The sequence below is a fragment of the Hevea brasiliensis genome, chromosome 8 (genome assembly GCF_030052815.1).
Source record: "Hevea brasiliensis isolate MT/VB/25A 57/8 chromosome 8, ASM3005281v1, whole genome shotgun sequence".
Classification (NCBI taxonomy): domain Eukaryota; kingdom Viridiplantae; phylum Streptophyta; class Magnoliopsida; order Malpighiales; family Euphorbiaceae; genus Hevea; species Hevea brasiliensis.
The window spans coordinates 5,767,200-5,784,265 of record NC_079500.1 but is presented as its reverse complement, the minus strand read 5'-3'; the positions used below and the strand labels follow the sequence as shown (position 1 = coordinate 5,784,265).

Sequence of the window (17,066 nt, the reverse complement as noted above, 5' to 3'; positions counted from 1 at the left end):
CAAGAACTATTTGTCAAAGGACCAGAAGTTCCTGCCCTATCCGTATTTGTGACATTTGTGGAAAATTACATGGGGTATTTGCTATAAGGTCACTGGAGCCTACTACAATTATGGTGAAATAGGGCATTACGCCCGAAATTGTACTAGCGCACGTCAATTTATGCCATATACTACACCAGAGGAATCAGTCCAAGGTTATGATTTTAGAGGCTCAGTAATAGTCAGTAGGGGCAGAGGCAGAAGTAGAGACAGCACTTCGGGTAATCCTAGCACAATGGACCAACCCGAGCAGAGGAATACACTAGAAAAAGTGTATGCCATGCATTGAGAGGAAGAAGTAGAGACTTCAGATGTAGTTGCCAGTACGTTCTTAACTTTTGAAAGGAAAAATTATGTACTATATGATTCCGGCTCTACTTATTTATATGCTAATGCTAGAATTATATGTTCTGCTGCTATTCCCTTGTATGGAAATAAATTTTGATGTGTTAGTGATTAGTCTTTTAGGATAAGAATTATAATAATAAGCATGATTGGAATTAATTTTGAAAAAGTTTCAAGTGAGAGACATCTACTAAAATATAATAAATTATAAAGTTAATTAGTGAATCTAGTTAGGTAAGGCAAGAGGACTTAGAAATGAGTTATAGTAATATATCTGTTTTAGATGCGGGTGAAGGTATTACTACTGATAGATGTCAGTGGATACTATAATCAGAATAAGTTTAGGATATCAGTAGATTTGAGAGAAATAAGATATAGGGAAGTTTGATCTATTAGGATGTATTGTAGTAACTATGCAATGTTCTTGATGTTTGTGCTGTAAGTTATAGATTACAGTACTGACTTAGGATTTATTGTGTAGAGCTACGTACTACCCAATAGTACACAAGGATAAGAATAGTTACAAATGGCTTTCGCTCTGGTACAAAAATACCAGAATAGAGTTTTATTACTAGAATTGAGTTTGAAAATCCTAATTCGGGATTTAAAACTCTATAATTAGAATATCAAAAGATCATGGTTGCAAGGTAGCGAGAGTTAACGACTCAATTACCCTAGCACGAATTACAGTACATCAGGAATTATTATGGGACTAGAGATTTTAGTATGGTCAAAATTTAAAGATAACACCTATAGGGCTAAGTCATCCAGTCTCGGATGTGGGGTTTATAGTTGTTTTGGTATTGCAATGGATCTTTTGCCCAAAGTTTAGTAAGGAGCAGTATTCTATTTGTGTAGCAGTAAGACACAAAATATGATTTTGTTTCCCTGAAAGAGACATGATGCTATGGATGGTAATTAAAAGTTATAAAACAGTTAAGAAATGATGTTCTACTGATAACAGTAACTCGATAGGAAATAGTTGGTCAGGTATTCCTTAGGAAGAATACAATTTTATTGTGCGGATCATAAGAATTAGATTATGATTGGTGTGAAACTTTTGAATAGCATGGGAAAAAGGAGAGTCCGGTAGACTCCCTTTTAAAGGTTAAAGAATTGTTTATGATTCAATAAAAAGGGGGGGGGGGGTAATGATCGCAAAACAACGGAAAATAAGCTATAGGATATTAGTAGATAAAAGAAAATATAGAAGTGAAAATTTGAATAGTTGGTTAAATGTGATAGAGAAATATCACAAATATTGGAAGTATTAGCCAAAATGGTCAGAGGACCAATTCAGAGTAACATTAAAGTGTAGAGGATTTATTAGAAATAATAAGGAGTACTAGTTCTTGACCCTACAGACGAGTCAGAGAAAGAATAACATTGAATTGTGAGAGGAGATAAGGGAGTTAATTAAGGAACAAATTGAAAAGCCCATATTCGGATAAGATTAGGAAGACAAAGTAAACAAGAATTTTAAGATGTGTAATGATATTTCGAATTGTCCTATCAGGCAAGGGAGTGAATTAGTAAATAATAAGTTAAATAAAAGTGAAGAAGAGGGTGCAAAATGGCACATAAGCTTAGGTCATAAATAAAGATGAAAGATAATGGTTATAGACCTATGGCCAATTATGAGATAAGCATTTCTCATATGATCGATGAAATTTCCTTATAAGAAAACATGAATTGAAATATTAAATAGAACTACACTAAGAGAAGATTATAATTATACAAGCAAATTAAACGTTGCATTAGATTGTTGGAAGTCTTACATAGACTTAAAGGAAAGAAGATTATAAGATTATATAGAAAAGAGAAAGACTAAGTTCTTATTTCATAGGACCATACGGAGTCTTAAAAGGAGTGGATCCGTTAGCGCACAGATTTGCTTACTTCTAGAATTGAAATAAATTCAAATCTAACTTATGATGAGAAGTTCAAAAGGAACCTGGCATACGAGGTGAAGCAGTCAAGAAATAAATAAATATCATCAGTTAAAGTGTTATGGACCATCATTCAGATTATGAAGTCACATGGAAATGTGGGAGAGATATGAGAAAACGACACGTATGACTATTTAAGGACGGATAGTGGGCACAATTTCGAGGATGAAATTTCCTTTAAAGGGGGGGGGGGGGGAGGGGGGAGAATTGTAACACTCCTATATTAAGCAGTCTATGCATTCTATTATTCTGGTGATCGGTGTCGGACTGGACAATTAAGAAGATTAGAACCATGTTTAAGTCCCCTAGATAAGCTCTGAATGAAAAATTAATAGTAATTACTAGAAGGTAAAATATAAATAAGAAAAACAGAGCATAAAAAGTTAAATGAGCCGAGGGTTACAGCGATAGGTGACCTTACCGGAAAGTGACTACGAGGTCAGTCCTAACTATAATTTTGAATGGGAAATTGTGACACCACAGTCCTAAGGACTATGGCAAACCTAGTGGAAAAGAGAAAATCATAGAAAAGAGTTGATAAGTAGGTCAAATAATTAGGTCAGGACTCCGAAAGAAATACCGAATTATTTACCAACCGGATCAATCCTGCTAGGGGCAAATTAGTCAGTTCACCCCTAGAGTTGACTCCTGACCTAACTGTCCAATAAAATCGGAGAAATGAAAATTTCGGAATAGAGAATTAAATTAAAGAAATAAGAAAACATAAAGGAAAAAGAAAAAAAATGAAAAATTGAATTATTACATCACTTTAGTGACATCACATATGATGTCAGAATAAAATTTTAATTACCCAAATTTTTGACCAAGTCAAATTTAACTTAATTACACATAAAATAACAAAATTTAAAAAAAAATAAAAAATTATCATCTTCTTCTCTCACCCTTGCTGTCCCACTCTCTTCCCTCTCTCTCAAAATCCTCCATTGAAGCTTGCAACCAAGCTTCATAAGCCCTATCATCTCCCATAAATTTCCCACTAAATTATGATAAATCTTGTTATTTTAACTTGAGAAGGAGATTGAAGAAGAAAAGAAAGGAAGAAAAGACAAGAAAGTGAAGAAGTGAAAATTAAAGAAATGTTAGTAATCTAAACTTATAAATTCTAGTTAAATTCTTATGTTTTTAGTTAAATTAACTTAGAATTGAAGATAAATCCAAACAAATCAATCATGGGGGACTAATTGTGAATTTCGGCCAGCCTATGAGGGGAGTAGAAATTGCATGATTTTGATGAAATTAAAGTGGTAGAAAAGTTGAATTAAGTATGTAGATTAAGATTATGCACTTTAATTTCATTAGTTGCATGAATTACACAATTAGGGTTCTTGAGATCTTGAAGTTGGAGGAAAAATTGGAAGAAATGGTCAATTGATGCAAATGACCTTAATTGAGGTTTGAAATGGTCATTTGGAGTTATTTGGAATCTGTTTGAATGGTTGGAATGGGATTGAAATGGTGAATATGATGCTGTCTCAATTGAGTAGTTTGACCTTGGTCAGCTCAAATGGCCATAACTGAAAATTGGTTGCTCCAATTGGTGTGAGGCCAATTGGAGATGAAAATTAAGACCCAAAGCTACAATTTTGGTGAAGAAACCTTGTCCTAAAACCAAACATAAATTGATGAAAAGTTAGGTCAAATCCGGATTTAGGCACACTGCCCTGTACAAAAATGATCATATGAACAGTACTTGTTCTAATGGTCATAACTTCATGTAGCAAGGTCCAAATGACCTGAATTTTATACCAATGGAAAGGTGAGACATAGCATTACAACTTTTATGAAGAATACAAATCAAAATTCTGACCATAACCTGTCCAAAAAGTGAGCTGCAGTTAGCTCACCAAAACTGCCATAACCAAGAAAGTGCCCAGAATTCTGGGTTAAAACAAATCTGGCCAGCCTTAGGAAAATGGCCATAACTTGAGCTACAAAACTCCAAATGGAGTGATTCAAAAAATGTATTAAAGCTAAGACAATAAGAAACAATTTTGATGAAGGAAAGTTGGCCAAAATCCTATATTAACTAGACCAATGGAATAGTAGAAAATAATGATCCAAAACTGAAATTTTGAGATTTAACCCTAATAGGCTTTGAATTGGATTTAGCAATCAATGCCAACAAAAAATATGACTCAAAATGTGATATGTGGGTATAATTAGAATTAGCATATCTAATTAGTATGAAAAAGGTAATATTTTGACTAAATAGTCAAAGGAATAGTAACTACAATTACACTAAGTACAAAAGACTTAATTTTATGAGATAAATTAAAGGTATAAAATTTAATTATTGAATTTATTAATTAGAAATAAATTGAATAGATATTGAAACACTCTATTTATGTGTTTTAGTGGGAAAGGAGCCCTCCAAGGAAGGAGGAGGAATTGAACCAAGACAAGCCTAGATAAGAGATTTGTGCACAACTAACTCTTTTGTTATTTTTCACTTCCAAATTGATTTGAATAAGTTTATTGTATAATTTATGATTTTTGTTGTGTTGAGAATTTTAACTTGTTGAATGAAATTGTATAAATTAAATATAAATTTTCTTATGCATTTAAGGATTTATTGCATGGTTTTGAGAATTGTAAATTTTAAGTTTGATGTGTTGCCAACTTTGAGCATGAATTTATAATGGTTACTTATGTTAATGATTTGTAAACACTTTTGTAAATAGAAATTTTTTTGAATATGATTTGAAATCACAGTTGACATGATAATATGTTTTTAATTCTCATCAGCTTACCTAGTGAGATGTCTCCTCCACTAGATGGGGTGAGTTCCTTTCTCTCTAGCTTGCCAGTTGGGGAAGAGTTTGGATGAGTACTCATATATACTAACTAGTCTTTGTTCCTCCCTTTTAGCCTCAGTTATTGGGAGAGTTTGAAATGTCGTGATGTACAACACGACATCTATTATGAATTTTGTGTCATAGGTCCAACTGCGTGAATTGTTGGCAACGCCCTTTAAATTATGCATAATTTGATAAATTGTGATCGAAATAAATAATTTGTCAATGATTCAAAAATATTGTATTGTTTCATGATTTAAAAGAAATGTAGATAAATAGTTACTATGCGATCAAAATGTTATTCAAATGAATACTTTGCATGATTGAAAATATTGATTTTTGGATGTCATGAATTTTGAAGAATTTAGAAATTTTAAATTTTTATTTGTTATGAGTTGTCAAAGCATAACTTGTATAAAGTTTTAAATTGTTAGTTTGTGCACCACTGAGTTCACCACTCAACGATAGTTTTGTATGCTATCGCAGGTGAAAGAAAATATAGAGCAACTGAATGAGATTACTTAAAGATACAGTGAGACTATCTTCGGGTATATCATAGGTATACCCTTGTACATTAGATTTTGATGTAATTCTGTAATTATATGTATGTAATTTCATTCGAGCAGTTGCATCAACTCTTTTGTAATATATTTTTGGATTGTAATCAAATATAAATTATTGTAAGGTTATCTTGAGATTTTATGTATTTATAAAGTTTTGCACTACTAAATTTTTATTACTCCCATGAATGTAAATATTAATTTTGTTACCTTAATGAGATGTTTCGATGTTTGATTTTAATTCAAACTGTGTATTGAGTTGTTTGTGCTGATTTGTGAAATGAAATTGAATAATGGAGTTATGGTTGAGAATACATATTGAGAGTGTCTTTCTTTTCAAGTTTTAAAGAACTGTTTTCTCAAGTTACAGACGACATTCTGCCGAAATTTTTGTAAAAATTACAGAGATTTTAAATATCTAAAAATTTGATTTATGTTTGGATTTCAAATAAAGATTTTTAATATCTTAAAAAAAAATACCCACCAATTTAAAAATGAACGGAAATTGTTTTAAAATCCCTTGCAGTATATTTAATGGGTTACTGGTAGGTAAAGTTTGATAGTTCATTAGGTGTACTACGGGATCATGTTATGTCTTACGGAGGGATAAGGTGTGACACAATCAGTAACAAGAAATACCTTAAATGAACCTATAATCATATGTTACCATACACTAGAATCTCTCTGTTACAAAATCCCAACTCGAGTTGGAGTCATGGTTTATGTCAAACCCCATTTATTATGAATATTATGTTCTCTTTTAATTCCAGCTATTGATTAATTAAATTTTCTTGTCAGAAACTCTTTTTTGACTAAATCTGTCTATCTTAGCCAGGAACTTTAAACATCAAGAACAATTAAATGAACATAGGATTTTATCCCTATTTACTTAGGATAACAGATTCCATCTTGATTAACACCTATCTCCATATATAACTAGTGGGAGCCAACACATGCCCATATACCCATACACAGTACAAGTATGAAAGCAGTATCAAACTCAAACTACCTACATACAAGATAACTGTGTTATCTCAGGTCTAAAGATTATATGCACTGATATGATATATGATAATACATTGACAAGAGTAAACTCTATGTGCTTGTCAGATGCGTCACTGGTTTGACCTACTTATCATGTATAAGTGCCTATCATGTTTGTTATATGGCATGATATTCACTATTTCATATTATTTATATCTCATATAAATACCTTGGGAATAAATATGAATACAATTTTTCTGGATAAGCCATGTCCTGTGTGAAGTATCCTCGATTGTGAACCAATTTATGATACTTTGTACTAGAAATACTGTCACTCATATTCTTAACAACTTAAGAATAGAATTTCTAACAAAATATCAAAAGACTTTTTCTATTACACATAAATATATTATGTAAACGGAAAAGTGAAATTGCCTTTTATTAATAAAATATGTACTAGATACATACTAAATGATATGCTCCAGGGCATACTACTAACAAAGATGACATTGAATAGGATATTTCGAAAATGATCTTATCCGAAATCAAATTTGATTTATAACCTCAATACTTAAATTTATCTTGAATTCGATAATTATTACAAGAAAAAAATAATTTCGTTTAATTTTATATATTTTAATTAATAATTTATATAAAAATATTTTTGTTAATAATTTATATTTTAAAAATATAATAATTTTATAAAATATTTTAAATTCTATTTATTTAAAATATAATGTATAAAATTTTATAAATATTACTAAAAACATATATTTCATATTTAATTAATTATTTATATAAATAAATTTATATAACAGATATTCAGTGGTTAAAATTCAAACTCAATCTGAATTTTTAAAATAAAAATTATTTTCAAATATAATTATATACTATTCAAATTTATTTTATTAAAATTAAACCGAATCAAACATTCATAAATACATACCCAACTCATTAACATTCCTACCTTTGTTTTTGGATGTTATGTTTTATTTGTTTTGTCATTTTATCTTTTTCTCTCCTTTTCCTTTTTTTTATATCATTTCTTCAAAAACATGCAGGACAACTTGTCTTCATATAATTTAAATGAAACTTACTTAAGTTATAAATGAAACACTAAAAAACTATTTTACCTTGCTTTTATTGTCCCTATAGCTTTTTTTTTTTTAATTTCTTTGCTTTTATTTTATTTTTAATTCTTTTATATAATTAAACTTATTCAATATTTAAATAAAAATATTATTCAAAATTATCATATAAGTCAAGTAAAATATAATTAAAATATAAATTGGTTTTTTAAAAACTAATTTAAAAAACATAAATTTATAAAATATAATTTCTTAATTATAATAAAATAAAGCTTATCTAATACTATTGTCATTTTCATTTTCCTTTTCCTATTCATTTTAATTAATTGAATTCTCTAAATTTTTATCTCTGATTTTTTCTTTTTAATCTATAACTTTAAAATTATTATAATTTTTCTAACTATTAAATGATTAAATTTATTTCCATCATTATAAATTATCTTTAAGACCTTATTTGATTTAATTTTAATATAAAATTCATTTCATTTGTAAATGAATTTTATGATAGAATTTATTTACAAATGAATTTATTTATTTGATATATTTTATAGTAAATATAAAATTCAATTCAAATAAAATAAATTTTATATTTGCAATAAATAAAATAAAATAAAATAAAACAAAACGATATATGATAAGAGGATAATTTTGTCACTTAAAATATATGATTTTAAGTTTAAAATTTATTTGTAAATTCTATCAATTTTAATGAAATTTAGTTTAGTTATAATAAATTTCATAAAGTTGATTATTAAGAATTTCAAATGAATTTTTATTTAAATTAGACAATAAAATTTTAGATCTATAAATAAATTTCATAAAATTACCAAATACTACCTAGATAGTGTTTGGTATAAATGAATTCCATGAAATTTTAGGAATAACAATAGCAATTCCATCACAATCAATATGTTCCCTCTAAGAATATGCTTGTAATTAATAATTCTAAACACTTACAAACAACTTTATTAAATTATTTCATTAATTTTATTATCATCAAAATTACTTGATTTTGCTACTCTTAGAGCTAACAATTAATAATGAAATACAAAATAAAAACTCCAATAACAATATTTCAAATAATAACTCAATCACAATCAATATGCTTCCCTAAAAATATGTTTGTAAATAATTCACTCTTTGCTGCGAAAAATGATTTCTTCATTATTGGCCTAGGACTGTGTCATAGCTCTTGAATAAGTTATTATTAAGATGACAACAGATATACTCAAATTTAACTTGATTAATATTGTCAATTTATTTTAAATTAAATTAAATTTATCATCAATTATTTAAATTTATTCTAAATCTAATTATTAATTGAAAATATCTAAATTCATTTAATTTTATATATTTTAATTAATAATAATCTATACAAAAATATTTCAATTAATAAATTTGTATTTTAAAATTAATAATTTTTAATATTTAAATTCTATTTATTTAAAATATAATATAAAAATTTATAAATATTGTTATATAATATATATATATTTATATTTAATTAATTATTTATATAAAAAAATTTAAGTTCCTTTCCAACATGTGAAATGGCATTGTTGGAAGGTGGATCTTCATCCTCTTCTTTTGGTAGCTTGACAAAATATGTGATCGACAATTTATCATGAATTAATTATAATAACGTTCTTGTCTCTATATTTAATTAAATAGTATTTCGGTCAACTTAGAAATTATATATATCTTAATTATTTTATTTATATGTCACTTTTTATTGATTCAATTGATTTCTGAATGTAATTCTTAATAGGCTAGAACATCAATTCCAGTTTTAAGACTTATTATAAAATTAAAACACTTCTAATAAAAATTATTCTTATTCAAAGGGATGCGAATATTCAACTTTATTTAAATTACATTAGATAAGATCAAGGGTAGACAATTGGAATCATGCAGAAGCAATTGTTTTCTTTATTAATGTAAGACAAGAACATCGTAATTAATTATACTCCTATTCTTTAAAATTTTTTAATGGAATGTTAGCCTGTAGCTAGAGATCGACCAACCAGCAAAGCCATGACGTCACTTGTTTTCTTGGCAACCAAGATTAGAATTTCCCGTTTAGAATACTTCCAAAAAGAAAGAACAAAATGCTCTTTTCTCGTAGCCATCCAGAAGAACTATTGCAGCTACAAATACTTCAAGCTCGTCATCCTTATCCTCATATTCTATACTTGGCACCAAAATGGAGAAAGCACAGCTTGTGTTCGTCCCCTCCCCCGGTATAGGCCACCTTGTATCGGCAGTGGAGGTAGCAAAGCTTCTTCTTACTCGCCAACACCAGCTCTCCATCACTGTCCTTATCCTCAATCATTCTTTTTTCGACTCCAAAATTCATAACTACGTTGAATCGCAAAGAGCTTCTTCCTCCCCTATATCCAATCGTCTCGGATTCATTGATCTGCCCAAAGATGAGACTGAAATATTTAATTTATCTTCTTTCATTGAAAGACAAAAACCCCATGTTAAAGAAGCTGTGCTGAAGATCATTCAGTCAGAGTCAGGCGTTGAATCGGCTCAGCTGGCGGGTTTTGTTATCGATATGTTCTGCACGTCGATGATAGATGTGGCCAATGAATTTGGTGTTTCGTCTTACATATTCTATACGTCAGGTGCAGCCTTTCTTGGTTTCATGCTTTATGTGCAGAAGATTCATGATGAAGAGAAATTTGAACCCATCGAGTTCAAGGACTCAAATACCGAGTTACTGGTGCCGAGTTTGGTAAACCCATTTCCTAGTGGGGTTATGCCTTCAGCGTTGTTGAGTAGAGAGTGGCTTCCTCCTTTACTTGACAGCACAAGAAGGTTTGGAGAAGCTAAGGGTATTATAGTAAATACATTTTTAGAGCTAGAATCCCATGCGATTGAGTCTTTGAAAATGTCTGCTGTTTACCCTGTGGGACCCATTTTAGATGTGGGGTCCGATGGAAGAAACACTCACCGCGAAATCATGCAATGGCTTGATGATCAGCCTCCGTCATCAGTTGTATTCCTGTGCTTCGGGAGCCATGGAAGTTTTGATGAGGATCAAGTGAAAGAGATTGCCTATGCATTAGAGCACAGTGGTCAGCGATTCTTGTGGTCCTTACGCCGACCACCACCTCCAGGTCTTCAAGTATCTCCCAGTGACTATGAGGATCCACAACAAGTCTTGCCCGAAGGATTCTTGGATCGAACGGTTGGGATTGGAAAGGTGATGGGTTGGGCTCCACAAGTAGCTGTGTTGGCCCATCCGGCCATAGGAGGATTTGTTTCACATTGTGGATGGAATTCTATACTGGAAAGCGTATGGTTTGGTGTTCCAGTTGCCACGTGGCCAATGTATGCAGAACAACAGTTTAATGCCTTTGAAATGGTGATGGAATTGGGATTAGCAGTAGAAATTAAAATGGATTATAGGAAGCATAGTGGAGTAATTGTAAATTGTGATGAAATAGAGAGAGGAATAAATTGTTTGATGAAGCATGATAGTAAGCAAAGGAAGAAGGTGAAGGAGATGAGTGAGAAGAGCAGAATGGCATTAATGGAAGGTGGATCTTCGTGCTCTTGGTTAGAAAGTCTAATAAAAGATGTGATGAATAATTTAGCATAAAATAATTATAATAAAGTTATTATTTTTAAATTTAATGAAAGTTCGAGTAATAATTGATAGGTTATATAATAAGATGTATTCATTTTCTCATAAAATAAGTAGTTAAAGAGATTCGAATTTAAGATTTCTTCATTTTTTATATTTTAAAAATAAAAGAAAATTAATTGATTGGTATTTTTAAATATTGTTAATTAATTTGTTTCTACAGTTTGATAAATTTTTTTTTTTATGAATTTTATTATGCTCAATTAAATTCTGCAAATAGATAGAAAGATTACAAATGAATACTAAAGTAATAAGGCTTAAATACACTATGCTATTTATAATTTTTGAAATTACTGTTAAATTTTACTCAATTATTTTAAAAATACATTTAAAATAATTTTTTTTAAGTTTAATAAAAATTTAATAAATCGAATAATAATTAATGAATTAGGCAATGAAAGATAGTTAATTTTTATTTCATTATAAAAATAAAAACCAACTAAATAATCCCTTGATTGGCAAAATAAAAAATTTTTGAGAAATCTAAAAATTGAAAATTTTATTTTCATTCTCAATTATGGAAAACATTATAATACTTTTATAAATTATTCTTGAAGTAATATATATCAAGAATTTAACGTTATTTTATCAATGAACGTTTCGCAATAGCGTCAAAGGAACACGCAGCCAGCCATGATATCACTCTTAGTTCACACATCGTGCTTTAAATTCTTCAAAATCAATGCATTATCATGGAAGATGACATTTCTGGGATCCTTCTTGATGTTCTTGATTCAGTGGCTGTGGATGTTTTTTATTTTTTCAGTTTTTGGTTTTTGAGGGTCCCCAAGTCCCATAGCTTCCTGCAAGCAAAGAGAGCTTGGCGTATTCAATTTAAAATTTTCAAATAATATTTAATATATAATATTCATGTAACATAGAAAATAATCTATTTATTAGTAATTAATTATAAATTTAATTAATAAGTATAATTCAGAATAAAATATTTTTATTATCTCTTACAAATTTAATTAATAAATATTTTTGTATTCATTGATAATTTTCATTTTAAAATAAGAATATTTAATTTTATTTTATTTTAAAATATGATTTATTAGTTTTTAGCAAAATAATTAATAAAATAGAATCAATTAGTAATTTAATAAATTTTATTGTTATTTTTTAAGTGTAATAGTTTAGAATGAAAATACTTTATGTAATAAATTTTAATTTTGTATAAATATAAATATAAATAAATAATAAATTATTTTATAATTTTTTTTAGCTCCTTTAAATATTATCCTCAAATTCTACCGCTATTTCTCATGCATTTTTTTTTACCTTATATTAAATTTCATTATATACTTAAATTTATATTGTTTCATAATATTTAAATATTTTTTAAAGTTTATACTTTTTTATTTTTCCATGAGTAATAATTTTTTTTATTAACAGATATAATACATGCACATACTGATTAGTAATAGGAATACATTCCTGTTAAAATCACGATAATTTTAACAAAATTTTTGTTCCTTTATAACCTAGACACATACATATTTCATATTTGATGTGAAATTTTAAAAGACTAAACTCAAAATATCCTTCATTTATTTACGAATTTCGACTAGAATTACATCAAAAAACTCAGTCCTCCCTTTTTTTTACTTAAACGCCTTATTTTTTGCAGATAAATAAAACATACGCACGCAAGTGAGTTAGGAAACTGAATAGGAAATCTCTCTACTTTCTTGCATCATAAAGATTTTCTTGACTAATTTGACAAAACTACAGAGATTCAAACAGAAAGACTATGTGAAGCATGCATCATAATTATACCCAACGTAAAATGCTTGCCTATACAGATATTGATCAACCAGCAAAGCCACGACTTCACTTGTATTCTTGGTCACAAATATTAGAATCTCCTGTTTATTAGAATCCTTTAAAAAAGATACACCAGAGAATACTTCAAAAAAGATAAAAAAAAAAAAAAAAAAAAAAAACAGCTATTGTCTTATACCCACCAAAATGCAGTACTGCAGCTAGAAATACATCAAGCTCATCACCATCATCCTCATCTTCTATACTTGGCAGCAAAATTAAGAAGGTTTTATCAATACTAAAATGGAGAAAGCACAGCTCGTGTTCGTCCCCGCCTCTGGTATGGGTCACCTTGTATCGGCGTTGGAAGTAGCAAAGCTTCTTCTTACCCGGTGTCACCAGCTCTCCATCACTGTCCTTGTCCTCAATCATTCTTCTGTCAGCTCAAAAGTTCATAACTATGTTGAATTGCAGAAAGCTTCCTCCTCCACTATATCCAATCGTCTTCGATTCATTGATCTGCCCAAAGACGAGACTAAATTGTTTAATTTTTCTTCTTTCATTGAGAGACAGAAACCCCATGTCAAAGAAGCTGGGTTGAAGATCACTCAGTCCGAGTCAAGCGTTGACTCTCCTCAGCTGGCAGGTTTTGTTATCGATATGTTTCGCACGCCGATGATAGATTTTCTTTACCTTGGGTGTAGCTTATCTTGGTCTCATGCTTTATGTGTAGAAGATTCGTGATGAAGAAAATTTTAACCCCATTGAGTTCAGGGGCTCAACTGCTGAGTTACCAGTCCCGACTTTGGTAAACCCTTTTCCTGCTAGGATTATGCCTTCTGCGATGTTGAGCAAAGAGTGGCTTCCTCCTATACTTGACAACACAAGAAGGTTTGTAGAAGCTAAAGGTATTATAGTAAATACGTTCTTAGAGCTGGAATCACATGCGATTGAATCATTGAAATGCCTCCTGTTTACCCTGTTGGACCCATTTTGGATGTGGGGTTGGATGAAAGAAACACTCACCAAGAAATCATGCAATGGCTTGATGATCAGCCTCCTTCATCTGTGTTGTTCTTTCTTGTGCTTTGGGAGCAACGAAGGTTTGATGAGGATCAAGTGAAAGAGATTGCTTTGCTCTAATGCATGGTGGTTATCGATTCTTGTGGTCCCTAAGCCAACCACCACCTTCTGGTCTTTTAGCAACTCCTAGTGATTATGAAGATCCACAAGAAATCTTGCCCGAAGGATTCTTCCATCAAACGTCTGGGATTGGGAAGGTGATCGGTAGAGTGGGCTCCACAAGCGGCTGCCTTGGCTCATTCAGCAATAGGAGGATTTTTTCACATTGTGGATGGAATTCTGTGCTAGAGAGCATATGGTTTGGAGTCCCAATTGCCACGTGGCCAATGTATGCAGAGCAACAGTTTAATGCCTTTGAAATGGTGATAGATTTGGGATTAGCGGTGGAAATTAGAATGGACTATAGGAATGACGGTGGAGTAATTGCGTATAGCAATGAAATAGAGAGAGGAATAAAGTGTTTGATGGAGCATGATAATGAGAAAAGGAAGAAAGTGAAGGAGATGAGTGAGAGGAGTAGAATGGCCTTAATGAATGGTTGATCTTCATACTGTTGGTTAGGTAATTTAATAAAAGATGTGATGGACAATTTAGTATGAAACAATTGTAATAAAGTATTTATTTTATATCTATGGTTCATTCATTTCATAATCCTATGTATAAGCAACTCTCATACTATAGGATCCTTAGATTCTATAGCCAATGATACAAAACTCCTGGAATTGAACGGCAACTTCGCTGTCGCTAGTATTGAATGTATTGTGTAGTGGGGCTCCAAAAACAGCTTTTTTGATCGTAATGCTTCAGCTGCAAAAACCAGTGGAGCAACATTAAAATAATATATTTTTTTTCTAACATGTAAAACTTGCATTAAAAGGCTGTAAGGCTTAATACAACCTGTATTTAAAGAAAATAGTTGAAGAAAAAAGGAAGCCTATAGTATTTAGTTGGTAACAAGCCCAAGAGAATCAACTCAATCCAAACTTAACCAAAACCTAAATCCATAAATCAAATCCATTCATAGCTTTAAAACACTAAGGGCATGTTTTGTATGGCTTAATTAAACTTATAATGTAATCTCGATTATATTACATATTTGATTACGTTGTTTGATAATATAAAAAAAATTAAACGTAATAAAATAATAATTATGTAACATAATTAATTATACTTAAAATAACATAATAGTTATTACATATAAAAATTAATATTATCATAATTACTTGTTTTGACTCTTTTATTTATTGTAAATACTTTTATCACTACCACTATTTGACTATCATTGTTACTATTACTACCACCATCACTATCCTATTACTACTATCGCTATCGCTATCACTATCACTTGACCACCCTTATCACCACATAGCAATGGTCACTTCTACCACCACCAAACCTCTATCACCACTACTACCTCACTTTATTACTACTAACACCATCTAATTATTGTTATCGTCACCACCACTAACACTCAGTCACTAGCTACTATTATTTGACTACAAGTCACTATAACTATTATAACTTATTATAACATTTTAAATAAATTAAATATTAAAATAAAATTATTATTATATTATATTATTTATATTTTTATAGATCCAAAACCATAACTACAAAAGCAGGTTAAATTTGAAAAACCTTCACTATTTCGATCCTGCTTGCAAGAAAACAGAACCAGAACACCTATTTACTCACAAACTAGTTGAGGGAGGGCTTCAACCATAACTAGGAGAGGAAGATTCATCATCTCCCCTTATCCCGGAGGGCAGGGGAAGCCTTCGGAAAACAAAAAGCTCGGCGGTTCCAAGAGAGCGACGAGACTTGAGAAAACAGAAAAAAAAAAAGTTGTCTTTAATTGATATTAGAAAAACCAAATCAAAATTTACGCTAGATATTAATCAGATAATAATTGAGTTGTAATTTCCCAGGGCCAAATTCGATGGGTTCTATCGTTATACATCTTTTTCAATTGCTTTCATCATTTAAAGATTCTAACAATGCATTGATGCGGAGATCAATGAAAAACTTAAGACTTAATTTATAAAAAATTAAGATATAAATATGTGAATTTTATTTATTTAATATATGCATCTCACTATATATAACGTTTCTTAAATCCATTATGGACCAAATAAGAATTTCCTATGAATCAAAGTTGGGATCCTCTGTGTTATAATGGAACAAAATCTTTCTTTATTCGCTCTCCATTCACTGACAATTGCAGGACAATTTTGATCTTAAAACGAAAGTTCTGCATATCGGGCCAAAAAAATAAAAATTTGGTTGAATTGAACGTGATCAAAAAGCATAGGGAGGGCGAAGCTATATGTAACTAGTGGGGACCATGGTCCTCAACTCCCACAGCTCCTTTTAATTTTATTTTCCCCTTTTACATATTATCTTCCAGCTTCATCGCTGCTCACCATACATTTTTTTATTACTTTAACTTGTTTGAGCTTATTTAACCCAAGCAATAATAAAAAAAAAAAACATAAAAATAGCCGGGATAAGCTTCTAGGAATCATGATGAAGAAACTAAATATTACAGTACATAAAGTCAAGGGCATGTTGGCAACTGGAATCTACACAGGAATCATGCAGAAGCAATTAATTCTTTTCTTTATTAATTTAAAAAAATTACATAATTCAAACAGAAAGACTTTTTATTTTTTAGGGATAAACAGAAAGACTTTGTGATTCTTGCAGTTTTAATATGTGAATTCTATTTTACAAAATGCATTTTAAACCATCATGCATGGATCAAATATAGACCAGACCTGTAA

The 17,066-nt window shown here is 30.1% G+C and overlaps 3 protein-coding genes across 3 annotated transcripts; all 3 read left to right on the top strand.

Moving 5' to 3' along the window:
- The first annotated feature begins 9,900 nt into the window (after positions 1–9,900).
- Positions 9,901–11,465, top strand: LOC110658726 (anthocyanidin 3-O-glucosyltransferase 1). Its single transcript, XM_021816453.2, has one exon. It carries the CDS (start codon positions 9,985–9,987, stop codon positions 11,389–11,391), a length of 1,407 nt encoding a protein of 468 aa, XP_021672145.2. The 5' UTR covers positions 9,901–9,984; the 3' UTR covers positions 11,392–11,465.
- A 2,038-nt stretch (positions 11,466–13,503) lies between these two features.
- Positions 13,504–14,323, top strand: LOC131169077 (anthocyanidin 3-O-glucosyltransferase 1-like). Its single transcript, XM_058150613.1, has 2 exons — positions 13,504–13,842; positions 13,934–14,323. The coding sequence occupies exons 1-2, from the start codon at positions 13,504–13,506 to the stop codon at positions 14,321–14,323; spliced, it is 729 nt and encodes a 242-aa protein (XP_058006596.1).
- A 19-nt stretch (positions 14,324–14,342) lies between these two features.
- On the top strand, positions 14,343–14,825 carry LOC110658725 (anthocyanidin 3-O-glucosyltransferase 1-like). Its single transcript, XM_058151073.1, has one exon. The coding sequence runs from the start codon at positions 14,343–14,345 to the stop codon at positions 14,823–14,825; it is 483 nt and encodes a 160-aa protein (XP_058007056.1).
- Positions 14,826–17,066: the final 2,241 nt, after the last annotated feature.

What these genes read in the sequence shown, in the direction of transcription:
- LOC110658726 (XM_021816453.2), top strand. Translation starts at nt 9,985, where the DNA reads ATGGAGAAAGCACAGCTTGTGTTCGTCCCCTCCCCCGGTATAGGCCAC.
- LOC110658725 (XM_058151073.1), top strand. Translation starts at nt 14,343, where the DNA reads ATGCATGGTGGTTATCGATTCTTGTGGTCCCTAAGCCAACCACCACCT.
- LOC131169077 (XM_058150613.1), top strand. Translation starts at nt 13,504, where the DNA reads ATGGAGAAAGCACAGCTCGTGTTCGTCCCCGCCTCTGGTATGGGTCAC. An exon ending in GCGTTGACTCTCCTCAGCTG is followed by an intron (nt 13,843 to 13,933) that starts GCAGGTTTTGTT and finishes CTTTATGTGTAG; the next exon opens with AAGATTCGTGATGAAGAAAA.